We start from the raw sequence: 13,794 nt of genomic DNA on the forward strand, positions 1-13,794 counted from the left end.
TTATTAACTCAGTTAGTTAGAGCTTCGTGCTAATAGAATTACATATCTACAATCCGTATTGGACTTACGAATTGAAAATCCATAAACCTATTACGGATTGACAATCAGTCAGCCTATTACATATTGACGATCCATAATAGATTTACGAATTCACAATCCATATCAATTTTATGGAAAGATAATTTTAGAATTGTCCACCTTGTGCTGTACCATCAAATTATTTGGTGCGCAAAGCAAAACCCGAAAGGAAGCCACAGCTACGAAGCCCAAAATTAAATGGGAAAAAGATACTATTAACCCGTCTGTCCAAACCAAATTAAAAAATTCAAGAGTTAGAAAAGCTAAGAATTTTTTTATAATGTTAGAAAAACCAAAAAATAACTTAATTATTATTTAATTTCTAAATTATTTAAAATATGTTAATTTTGTCTCCAAATTTCTAATTATGTGACAGTTACTTTTGAGATTATCATGTCAGGTGTACCAAACTAACACCATCATTACTAATATCAAATAAACTTAAAAGACTTACTTGATGTAATTCTAACAATTAAGAAAGCTAATAAAATTAAAACTTTTAAAATTGGGGAATCAAATTGATTGTATTTAAAATAATTTCAAAACCAAATTCATAATTAATCCCAAAAGAAACTTATAAGTATTTTCGGCCTTGTCTGTAGTCGTGTGTTTATTAATTTTTCAGGTCGTTTTGGCGCTGCTCATTGGTTTCGGTGACGCACATCACAGCAGCAGCGGCACCCCGTACCGTAGACTTTGAATATGGAAAATCTTTGCCACTTCGGCAACTAACACAAAAAGTCTGCATTTTTATCTTTATTTTCTTCCTCGCAGACAGAGGGAGCCATAACAACAACAATCTTCCATCCTTTTTACCCTTCATGGAATCGCGTCCATAACGCCACCTATTTCATTTCCGTTTCCCTTCTTTTCATTGCCTTTTTTTTTTCCTCTCTTTCGCGCAATTTTGATCGATGGGTCTCGTGTCGAATCTGCGAGGCTCGAGAACGGAAGCAGCGCCACAACAAGAAGCATTACCCGTTTCGGCGGTTTCCGGTGGCGCAGCGAAGAGGAAATGGACCAATCTAATGCCGCTGGTCGTCGCCCTCGTCGTCGTTGCGGAGATCGCGTTTCTCGGAAGGCTCGACATGGCCAAGAACGCCGAGATGGTTGACACCCTCGCTGTCTTCTTCTACCGCCCTCGCGCAGTGGTTGAAGGCGACGATTTGGGGCTGGGTACGGTGGTTGGTGGCGGCGGCGGTGATGGGAATTCAGAATCGGAGAGTTGTGAGGAGTGGTTGGAGAGGGAGGATGCCGTGACTTATTCAAGGGACTTTGCCGAAGAACCTGTTTTTGTTTCTGGAGCTGACCAGGTTTGTTTAAATCTAATTCTGATTATTATCTCCTTTTTTTTGTCTGTTTTTCTGACACATATAAAGTGGTTTTTAGTACTGTGAAAAGGGAGAGAGATAGAGACCAAGAAGGATATTGGGGGAAGTTGTTAAGAGGGATTACAACAACAATAAAGTCTTATCCCACTATCATGGATCACACTACGCCATTCGGTACGGTTGAAAGCCAAAGCTTAGGAATATTATTTAGCCCGAGATCTCCCTTGACAGCTTCTTCCAACGTTGTTTTTGGTCTCCAGTGTTGTTAAGAGGGATTGCATGGTAATTAATATACCTGAAAATCTGGTATTTAAACCAAGTTGAATGGTGTTGTGACAGTTTAGCTTACCTCACAACCTAGTGGGAAAAGGCTTTTTTGTTGTTGTGGTGGTGGTGTGTATGTCGTCTAGCTTGGTCACTTTGTTCCCAAGGGTGTTGAAGAATTACTTTGGGGGGCTTTTGTTTCACTTCATCTTCTTTTGTTCCCAAGAATATGAGGGTGGGAATGTTTATATGTTTGTTAGAAAGTTATGACAATATATTCCCTAGTTTATTTTATTTCTAGGTATAATATTCATGGGAATGTGATTCCTGGAAATGCAAAATTATATCGTGAAACAAATGCCCCCTTTGTTATTGTTATTTTTGTCTTGTCTTTAGGGGGTGGTGTGTGTGTGTGTGTGGGGGGGGGGGGGAGGGGGGAATGGATGGATTTGTTTCCTCTCCTGTTAGTTGTTGAATAACAGGGTCCTACAACTGATCATGGTGGATCTTTGTTTGGTAAAGTTTGGTCTTTCTTTCTTTAACAACACCTTATCTTGTTATTCAATCCAAATCCCTTTGTGGGCACTTTGCTTTGATGCTTAGTAGGCCAAGAAGGAATTCATAAACCTCCTTATAGTTTTCCTTATAATTACAAAGTCCCTGTAATTCTTCTTGTCCATCTAAAGTTTTTGGTTCATTCAAATGCAGGAGTGGAAGTCGTGTTCGGTGGGATGTAAATTTGGGTTTAGTGGGGATAAGAAACCTGATGCTGCATTTGGGTTACCTCAACCAGGTGGAACAGCTAGTGTTCTGCGATCGATGGAATCAGCACAATACTATGCTGAGAACAATCTTGCCATGGCAAGACGGTGGGTAAGCACTGTTGTAAAGTGTTATTCATTAGATTTGACCATTTTCTGCCTGTATGTTGCTTAGTCAGATACCATGGTTTTTTTGTTTTTTTTTGTTTTTATAGTTCCATGGAAATATGTGAGTCAGAATAAATTTTTTCTGTTCAGTGTCATGGGATTGTGGATATTATGTATGCCAACATAACCTATAGTCTTTATGCTAATTTGGTATGGGGTTTTAATTTGAAGCTATGTGTTTTGTTTTGTCTTCTTTTTACAGCATTTGCAACTACTCCCTCTGGTCTCAAATATAAGGAAAAAAAACATGGCACACTAACTAAGGAAGTTAGTTAACCACATTTAATTGCATCAATTTCAATTAAAAAGTAATTTTTTTCCCAACTTATCCTTCATATGAACTTGGTATCAAGGATGATAAGAAAGAGTCATTGAAACTAGAACCTCAATTAAATAAAGGGAATTTTAGAGATAGTAGCATTAAATAAGGTAACGTTAGTTGAAATTTTCTTATATTTAAGACCAAGAAAAAGGTTTTTTTCTTCTTCGTATATTTGAGACCAGAGGGAGCATGTGCCTATGTCTACTTTTCCTTGCAAGTGATAATCAGTGCAATGCTAGCTACTGTCTTTCCTTTTGTTCATTGAAATTCTTCTTTCTTTTAGTTCTCTGTTCAAGTGAAGAGAGAGTGATCCATTCCAAAAAATTTCAAGTGTCAATGAGACAATGATTAAACTAATATTACAATGTCTTTGTGTACTAGGAGGGGATATAACATTGTAATGACAACCAGTCTATCATCTGATGTTCCTGTTGGATATTTTTCATGGGCTGAGTATGATATCATGGCACCAGTGCAGCCAAAAACTGAAGCTGCTCTTGCAGCTGCATTCATTTCCAATTGTGGTGCTCGAAATATGCGGTTGCAGGCTCTTGAAGCCCTTGAAAAATCAAACATCAAGATCGACTCTTATGGTGGTTGTCATAGGAACCGTGATGGAAGAGGTACATTATAATAATTTTTATAAATCTAACTGTAATATCTGTTAGGAATATTTTTCCCTGTTAATATTATTATAGATGTTTTCTTGTCGGAATTGCAGTTGCAGTATCCCCCTTTGTGCTTGACCTTGTTAAGTGTTTCTCTTGATTTAAATCACATTTCTTCTACCTTTTAGATGATACTCTATTTACTATAAGCAATTGCACTTTATATATTAATGCTCGTTTATTTTGTTTGGAAAAAGAGGTAAGAAAGTAATTAAATTGCAAATTTTAGACACTGAAAGATTGTAACATGGTTCTAATGTGCATGCAAAGGCTTCCGAGTTTCTAGGGATAAATTTTCTTTATGTCGAATACTTTTCTAATTTCCATTGGACTTGATAGCATGGACTGAGCACAAATTGACCAATGGCCTTGTGCTGAAATACTGTCATCTATCACTATATATTCTCCTACTGTACTCTCTTTCACCTCAAGATATATATGGCTTCTTTCTGTTTAGCACCTTTTTCTTATGTTTTTTAAAAAGGGACAAAACTCAAGTACAGGACCTCAGGTGTTTTTAATGTTGTTCTCTAATCAAAATTGGAGCTTTACCTCAGTAACCCAAAACATAAAGGTTGACATTAAAGGACAACACTGGTTGCTGAGGTAAAAGTCTAATTTTGATTAGAGAATAACATCAAAAGGACCTTAGACGCTGCACTTAAGTTTTTTTGTTTTGAATCAACTGCTCCAGTCTTATGTATGAAATTAGAGTATAGAAGTATCTTGAGAATAACTTTAGTCTACACTCATCATTATTAACTTCTTTAAAAATGTTAAATTTAAATTCTTTTGAATTAATTATGCATATCTTCTTTATATTTATAATTTTCCCCCTCCAATATATTTAAATTCTACCTGAATTAGTTATGCAAAAATCCCTTGTAATTTTAAATTTTTATTATTTCAAATATATATGCATATTTTTTTTAATTTTACCTAAGCTTGAAATACCTGTGCAATGTGCAGGATACCTACTAGATATAAAAATATAAGTACCATACCTTGCCATATTGGTCACTAGGTGAAAGGCTCTAATGCCTTTTTTAAAACATAGAAAAACATGCAAACTTAATGTTAAGCTGTCAAGCTAGCGTCCAAGTCTAGGTTCTGAAATTTTAATTAAATTAAATCTTCCGTTATTTACTTTGAAATTTTCTGTCAATGCATATCATAATTTGACTTAGTTAAGTATATCTCTGGCACTGTGATATAGAAATCCCAAAAAGGAATGAAAGTGTTATGCTAGGCATAAACAGAGGAACATACTTTTAGGAATTTACTATTAAGGTAGATTTTGTGGAATTTATTAAGGATTATTTTTTGATATTTTCTTTAGAATTATTTTTGGCATTTAATTTTTTCACTTAGAGTCCTTTAAAAGGCTCTTGTTCTAAACTTGAATTCAGTTCAGGGTTTTGAGTAATATTATCAGTTTGTTCTCTTCAATTTTCTACTTCCCATTCTCTCCTTTTTCCCTTTTGTTCACTCCAGTCTTCTTGATGAAACTGAAGAGCAATTTTCTTAATGAAAGGGAAAAAAAACTTTTTTAGAAAGAATGTAGGAGTTTGGAACTTGTAAGTGTCCTAACTCTTTCTTGAACTTATTCGTTTGAAATGCATTTTGAAGGAATTGGTTTTTAGTTTGCAGCACATTAGCAGGAAAGGAAAACACACAATTATCCTTGAAGCTTGATTATGGCATTGGCCATAAACAAAAACTAGCTATGCTCACAACTCAACATTACGAGTCTCAATTATATTTGTTTTTGTGTAAAATCCAGCAATGGTCTGACTGATGTATGATTAATTGATTTTTAGGTTTTTGGAAATTATTCCACTGCTTATGTCAATGACTTCCAAAGTTCCAATGATAATGTGATACTGTTGTTATTTTCTAATGAGTATAATTGTGATTATTATTTTATTCTATTGCAGTGGACAAAGTGGAAGCCTTGAAGCACTACAAATTTAGCTTAGCATTTGAAAATTCTAACGAGGAAGATTATGTAACTGAAAAATTCTTCCAATCCCTTGTTGCTGGTATGGATATATCTTTTATCTCCATTCTCTTACTTGCACTTACTCTATATACAACATTATTAATGTAACACTAGATGTTCGTGGGCTTCAAGAACACTTGCATCCCATCTGATTTCTTTTACATCTAATTCCATAAATTGCCAGATTTTCTGTTGCAGAAAGGCAATTGCCAAAATTTAGTTGGATTTGAATGCTTAATTTTGAATAACTTGATCAATATTAATGATGATAAGTTCTTCACAATTAAATTTAGGAAAGTATTTCTTGAATACATGGTGTCAATGTTTTGATGTTCAAATAAAGATTTTCTTAAATTTATTGATAAACTAGTCCTTTTTTATAGTTCTAGGATAGAGTAGATGCTGTTTAGTTATAATTAATCGTTACAAAATGCTTTGAATTTTACACACTTGAATATGATCTACTCTCAGTGTCTTGAGTTCATTCCTTCAAACTAATTGGCAATATACTATGCCTTTGTGAATGAGCTTTGAAACGATAAACCAAACTTAAAATAGTGTGCAAGGTACATTTGGTAATGGGGCACTGTTGGCATAAATTCAAGAAATTATACTGCGAATGATGTGGATTAGTGGATAGTTACAATAATTCCTTAAAGACAATTTTTTCTCTAACATTTGATAATATATTAATAATGTTGAATCAAGTCCAGTGTTGTTAAACAGCAGCCATGGCGGAATGGCGTGGCGGGTTTTCTGCCAACTGCCACAGGCAATTTGTGAAGGAAGACCCGCCATGAGTCGCAATGGTGTGTTTATATGGCGGAATTTCAGCCTTCCGCCATTGATAGTTCAAGTCTTATTCTTGTATTCTGGGATACCTCAACTGTCAAAAACAAAAATGCATTTCCATATAAATAAACTCATGGGAAATTTTTTATAATGGGTTCTGGATCCTTAAATTTTTCACACTTGAAATATAAGAAGAACCCACATGTAATGCTGCTTCTAGAGATTAATCTCTTTTATTGTAGGAACTATCCCTGTGGTTGTTGGTGCTCCAAATATTCAGGATTTTGCTCCTTCTCCTGGTTCAATTTTACATATTAAAGAGATAGAGGATGTTGAGTCTGTTGCAAAGTCCATGAGATACCTAGCAGAAAATCCTGAAGCGTATAATCAATCGTTGAGGTAAATTAAATGATGAAGACAAATAAGTTTCTTGAGTCACTTTCTCTTTTCACACCAAAATTGGATTATACAAAACAGTATAAAATCTTGGTAGTTTGATGTTTTCTGTGTCTAAATGAGGCATCTTGAGTTTATCTGGTTTTAAAATGTGAATGGATTTTGTGTTGTGGTTCTTCTTTATTTATGATCAATGGGGTGCATCCTGAGTTATCTTATTAATATAGGTGGAAGTATGAGGGCCCATCTGATTCCTTCAAGGCCCTTGTGGATATGGCAGCTGTACATTCTTCCTGCCGCCTTTGCATTCACTTGGCCACAGTGAGTAGAGAGAAGGAAGAAAATAGTCCAGGCTTCAACAAACGCCCTTGCAAGTGCACTAGAGGGCCAAAAACTGTGTATCATATTTATGTGAGAGAAAGGGGAAGGTTTGAGATGGAATCCATTTACTTGAGGTATACTATTTACTTTGATTAGTAACTTTTTCTTTAGGCTATAGTCGTATTATAAGTTTTCATCTTCTGGTATGATAATTCTTTCCCATCAAACTTTATGATTGTGTTTGATCAGAATCAGACCAACTCAAAAGACTTATATGAAAGGAAAATAAGAAAGGTAGAATGAATTGAATTTCTCCAATAAATTAAAATGAACTTGTAGACTAACTTTTATAGAACTTTTCCCATCTAATGTTTCCAAAAGCTGAGGTGATGAGTTGATTTTAACGTATAGGAGATGCTCAATTCATTATACTTATTTTCTTCTCCTATCAGTAAGTACTTTTGGAGTTTATTCAAACAAGACTATATTCATTATGGCTCTTCCCATTTTAACTGTCATGAAATAACATAATGACAACTCATTATTTTAATGCCATTTGGCAGGTCTAGCAATTTAACTCTAGAGGCCTTGAAGTCTGCAGTTGTTTCAAAGTTCACATCCCTGAATCATGTACCTATATGGAAGACAGAAAGACCTGAAGTTCTTAGAGGGGGCAATGATTTAAAACTCTACAAAATATACCCAGTTGGTTTGACACAAAGACAAGCACTTTATTACTTCAGCTTCAAAGGGGATGCGGATTTCAGGAGTCACTTGGAAAGCCATCCTTGTGCAAAGTTTGAAGCCATTTTTGTGTAGCATGTACTAATGACCTCTCTGCTCTACATGAATAGCTTCTTTACTTAACTGAGCGGTAGAGTTTTAGGGGAATGAGTATAGCAATGAAACTGGCATGGCTTTATTAATGCCTAGCTTCTTGGCCAACTCATTGATGATTTATATGCAGAAGATATCTTTTTTGTACAAGTGAAGTTCCATATTTAATGCTTAGTTTTAGTTATAGTGTTTTTATCTGTTCATCTAGAAAAGCCACACGCTGGACAATTGGACAGCATGACAGTTCTTGTATACTGTGTGTGAAAAAACTGAAAATTTAAATGGAAGCACCAGATGTTTTACTAAAGAATACATTATGCCTTCTTTTAAGATATTTTTGGGCCCTACCTAGAAATTTAAATTTGCACTCTTGGTTAAAACTATTAGAGAAATTTAATAATTATTAATCTTCATATTTTTTGGTGGGTTGAATTGTGAAATATTTATCAAAATTTTATATTTAAAAAATTCTAATATTTTATTATTCAATAAATAACATGACTATTCATTTAATTTATCTTGTAGCGATGTTGATGTAAAATAAGATTTAAATGTCAAGCATGTTCTCAGGGGACTCTTCTGGCACCATGTTCTCATTAGTGGACGAGTTGATCCTTTTTTATGTCAACTGTCATCCAAGAAATGCTCCGGTTTCTTGGGTTGCTTCTCCGTTTTCATTTGTTCCCAAAAATCTTTCTTTGCAGAAATTATGGTGGCCATGACAACAATCGAAATAGCTCATCAAAAGGGATGAACAGAGTTGTGGATTGAGTGTGACTCTAAATTAATCTCGGAGGATCTCCTAAATGATCATATGGTGCCTTGGGCAATTAGAAATAGGTGAAAAAAAAAATTACATTCTTATTTCTGAGATAATGGATTTTTTGGTGGGTCATGGAAACACTTGTGCAAACACTTTAACCTCTCATGATAGCTCTATTAGTGGGTTTTTTTTGTGGGACAATAGTCCCCATTTCATATAGTATTCTTTTGTGAAAGATAGACAAAGCTCTTCCAAGTTTTAGATTTAGATAGAGCTTTGTTCTATTGTTTCAATGGATTTGGTCTATGTTCCCCATGTTTTGTTTTGTTTATTTCTCTTTTATTAATATATTTCAAGGTTGGTTGTTTTTGCATGTTGTTGTTGAGGTGTCAACTTAGTTGAGATTTCTTTAACCACATTGTCTCATCTTTTCTTGTCTTTTGCAAAAAAAAAAATGAAAGATTAAAAAAATATTCTAAAAACTCTCTTTCAACAATAATAACTATAATGGGTATTGTTAATATTCTATAAGCAAACTGTACATTTTTAAAAAATAAGATATTTTTTTATAAAAGTTAATATTTTCGTTAGAGTATTAACTTTTTCTGTAATAACAATTCTTTTAATAGTTTTGATTTTAAGAATAAATTAAAATTATTAATAGTAATAAGTTTACTAAATCCTAAAAAAAAAATAGTCAACAGAGGAAAATGGGGACTAATTCCTAAAAATCATTATTTCATATATTGGATCATTAAATACATTTATTCACTTGTTATTTGGGTCTATATACTAATAGTAAATTAGGAATTTCTTCCTCCATTCAACATAACTTCATCTACACCCAACAAATGTAGTAAAAATATCAAAATACCCTTCAGTTAAAAATTAAATACACCATCCCTTCCCACATCAATCACTCATGTCATTGGCACCTCCTTTCTCTCCCTACTGTGTCAACGACACCAAACACCATTGACGCCTCTTTCCTTTCTCTGCTGTGCTGCGAGTCCATCCCTCCCCTCCGTTGTAATCAACCTACATCCTTCCATTCCATCACAGGTTCCCATCGTGAGTATCATTCCATACATCTTCATTTTTTATTGTGTTAAACCATACAAATTGACAATCCATATGGTACATTAGGAAATCTATATGACCATGCAGCTTGCCAATCCGTATGAATCATACAAATTAACAATTTGTATAAACCATACGGATTGACAATTCGTATGGAGTAAATGAAGGCAAAAAAAAAAAAACTTACTGATGACGATGTAGCGCTACTCACGACGAGGGAGGAGAGAAAACTCATAGAGGACAACAAGGAACTATCGGAGGAGAAACTAGAGAGGAGACACAAACAACAAACACACACTACGAACAATACCAACACCAACTTCACGGAGGAGAAGGAGAAGACCTTCGGACGCGCCAAAAATTCCAAATGAACAATGCCTTATAGATTGTTGATCCGTAGGATATACGAAGAAAAGAGAAAAGGAAGGAATAAAGAAGAAATAAAAAAGTGGTACAATTGAAATTTTTAAAAATATATTAGATATAAAAGTTTTCAAAATATATTAGGTATAAAAGTAATTTGTTGAATGTAGGAAGAACTCGTAAATTTAGTAACTTTGAAGGCCTGAATGGATGATAGGAGGTGGAATCAGTTTTTCTCTACTTTCCTTTTCACATTATTTTTATGCTGATAATGTTAATGTTAATACATTGTTTTGGTTGACGCTTGACACGTAATTGCTCCTTCGGCTTTATACTGAAATTGGCTCTTCTACACTTTGCTTTGTACCGACGAAAGTTCAAGAAATCAAGGGAACTAGTTTTCGCAAATTCATTGATCAGGTTGCTCGTAGATGTATTAAACTTTATTATGTTTATTTATTTATTTGTATTTATATAAAAATGTTACAACAATCTATATGATTTTATCTTGAATAGAGTTTTGTGTCACCATTCATTTTTTTTAACAAGTTGGTATAAGGTGTACATGGATTTCAATTTCCAGGGTACTTACAATCAGCGCGGACCCAGCAACAGAAATTAGGATACTAAATATAACTTTTATAGCAAAAAATTTACATTAACTATTTATTTTATATAAGAAAAAAATCTAGAATATATTAAAATAAATTTCAACAAACCACTTGTATAATTTAATATTTTTTTATATCATATTATTGGTATAAAATATTTACTAATTTTGTTGATGATTAAAATTTGTGAAAAAACTTAACTAGTCATCTTCAATGAAATCTTTCGTCCTAATTAAGTTTCTATCATGTACAAGACTCAAACTTAAAATCTTACCTATAAAGACTGAGTCCCCTACTATTCGGGTCAATAACTTATTAGTATACAACTTAATAATTAATTTATTTTTTCAAAGTTTATGTAATGAAATTTAAATTCATAAATTTACTCATATACTTGAAGTAAAAAATAGATGGAAGCTAACAATAATAAATATAATAATGAAATATATAAGAGAAATACATTAAAAAAATATATGAATAATAATAATAAAAATGAATGATAATTATTAATATGTCTCGAAGTTCAACTTAATTATCAATTCTTATATAATGAAAGTTTATCTCATAAAATTTAATTTCTCAAATCAATTATAACCCATCTAAATATTTATAAACTTTAAAATAACAATAATACATTATAAAAGGAAATGATATTAAGAAAGGAAATAAATAACATCAGATATTTTATTTTAAAATAGAAACAAATATAATTATTTGAAATATGATGACTATAAAAAGAAAATTAGTATATATAAAAATAGAATATTTGTCTAAAAAAGAAAAATAATATCATTATTTTTGTAATCAATACTATAAAAAAGAATAAAATATTTTATCAAAACAAATAATTATTAATATTATTTATATAATAAAAATCTTCCAATAACATTATATCATATATATTAAAAAAATAAAATTCTGAAAAACTCAATACCTACGTCCATCCCTGGCTACAGCGAAAGATAACATGATTAAGGATGTGTTTAATTTAAAAGATGAAAAAAAAATCAAAATAAAATATAAAAAATATAAATCCTATAAAAAAAGTATAAAATTTTCCTCTAATATTTTTTTTTTTCTGTCAAACACACCATAAAAGAGAATGGGAATGGGAGATTTTTCGGAAGTTCTATTTGACTTGTCTTCTTTTTCTTTCTAAATTTTAAGTCTTCTTTTTGTGGCCTTTATTGAAATCACATGTCAAACGGTTACACGCAGCCGTATACACGTTACACAAACACAATACAAACAATTAACCCCCCAAAAGCCCAAAACCAAGGCAATAGAAAAAGGAGAAGCGGTGGCCGGGTAAGGCCTAACACATTTCCATAGAGCATATGAGATGAAAATATTTGTTTGAGTTGTCTAATTAACGTTGTATAATTTTTGGTAAAATTGTAAATTTAATCCCTCTAGTTATCTCTATTTTTGATTTTGATCCTCTTTTAAAATTATTTATGCATTTTGTCCTCTTTTTTTTTTTTTATTTTATCTAACCATGCAATCTTGATCTCAAAGTCCAGATTTAGACGTTTATGGTTATAAAAAAGACTGTTGACGATTAGGCGTCACGTTCTGATTGGATGATGACTATCACGTGTCATATTTTGATTGACCAATCACAACAACAATACATTTAATTATAAATAGAGTCGACATCCAATCAGAACATAACACGTGACAATCATCATCCAACGTGACAGTCAACACTTCTTTGTAACCGTCAACGTCTAAATCTGGACTTGGAGACCGAGATTGCCTAGTTGGATAAAAAAGGAGGACAAAATGCATGAATAATTTTAAAGGGAGACCAAAATTGAAAATTAAAGACAACTAGAGAACCAAAAAATACAATTTTACCTTAATTTTTTTGTTACCAGAATAAATAATATGAAGCTGCTTAATAAATTTATATCATAAATTAAATTTAAGTATTATAGAATCTATAAAATTAAGTTAATTACTCTCTTTAGTAACCTTAATATTAGAGTGAATTTTTATGTGTTTAAATTTATATAAAATTATACGATTTACTAAATAATTTATTTAAATAATTATACATTATAGATACTCTTATACGTTAAAGAAGAGAGATTCTTATATAGACACAAATTTAATCCATCATTCTTAAACATAATCAATAAGAATTCTGATTTTTATTTGACATTCTGGTTTTTATTTATTTTATTTTATTAATTCTAAAATTCTTATTGGTTGTGTCTAGAATAATGTTAGGTTTCGTTTAAGTTTCTCAAAATCGATTTCCTTTTAAAAGAAAAAGGTTTAAAAACAAATTAACTATTTAATCATTTACATTTAAACTATCTTTAGTAAACTAGAAAAAAAAAGTTAGTTGAAACAATATAGAGTTATTACAAACTATCATTATAAAAGGTAAAAAATATCATTTGACATGTATAATAAATATATGATTAGACGATAGAGTATTTCTTCTTAGATTTTTTATTTTTTACTTCTTAATTTTATATTTTTAGCCTTTTGAATTTTTTTATTGGTCAATTTTCCTTAACTCTTTTCTATAATTACTTTTAGTTCATTAACAAGGACTAAAAGTATAAAATTAAGCATAAAAGAAAATTAAAAAGTGTTTTTTTATATAAAAAAAAAGTGATCAATAAAGAAAAAATTCAGAACTAAAAATAAAAAATTCACTGATTAAAAAAGATATTAAAATAAATATCATGTTTAAGTTGTTTTACACGTGACCAGAAAAGTTAATAATTAGGTGAAAGAAAATAGTCATTTTATGAAACTAACTTTAATATTAATATTACATTAAAAAAAGTATTACTTATCAAGAAATGTTAATAGAAAAAATAATTAATATTTTATTGAAAAGATAATTGTGATACATATTTTGGGAGATTTTTTCTCTGAAATGTGTTACTTATTTTGGAATGGAGTGAGTAGTATTTATTTATTTTATTTTAATTAAATTTTAAAAAAATCCAATATTTTGTGTAAAATGTATAATGAGAAATGAGAATGTGTGTAGTGTAGCATGCAACTTTGGGAG

The 13,794-nt window shown here is 31.6% G+C and overlaps 1 protein-coding gene across 1 annotated transcript; it reads left to right on the plus strand.

The window, feature by feature from the left end:
* Positions 1 to 642: 642 nt before the first annotated feature.
* Positions 643 to 8,247, plus strand: LOC100792811 (glycoprotein 3-alpha-L-fucosyltransferase A). Its single transcript, XM_003518788.5, has 7 exons — positions 643 to 1,391; positions 2,382 to 2,542; positions 3,306 to 3,547; positions 5,530 to 5,634; positions 6,629 to 6,785; positions 7,010 to 7,237; positions 7,667 to 8,247. The coding sequence occupies exons 1-7, from the start codon at positions 993 to 995 to the stop codon at positions 7,920 to 7,922; spliced, it is 1,548 nt and encodes a 515-aa protein (XP_003518836.1). The 5' UTR covers positions 643 to 992; the 3' UTR covers positions 7,923 to 8,247.
* The last annotated feature ends 5,547 nt before the right edge of the window (positions 8,248 to 13,794 follow it).

Source organism: Glycine max, chromosome 2 (assembly GCF_000004515.6).
Source record: "Glycine max cultivar Williams 82 chromosome 2, Glycine_max_v4.0, whole genome shotgun sequence".
NCBI lineage: Eukaryota > Viridiplantae > Streptophyta > Magnoliopsida > Fabales > Fabaceae > Glycine > Glycine max.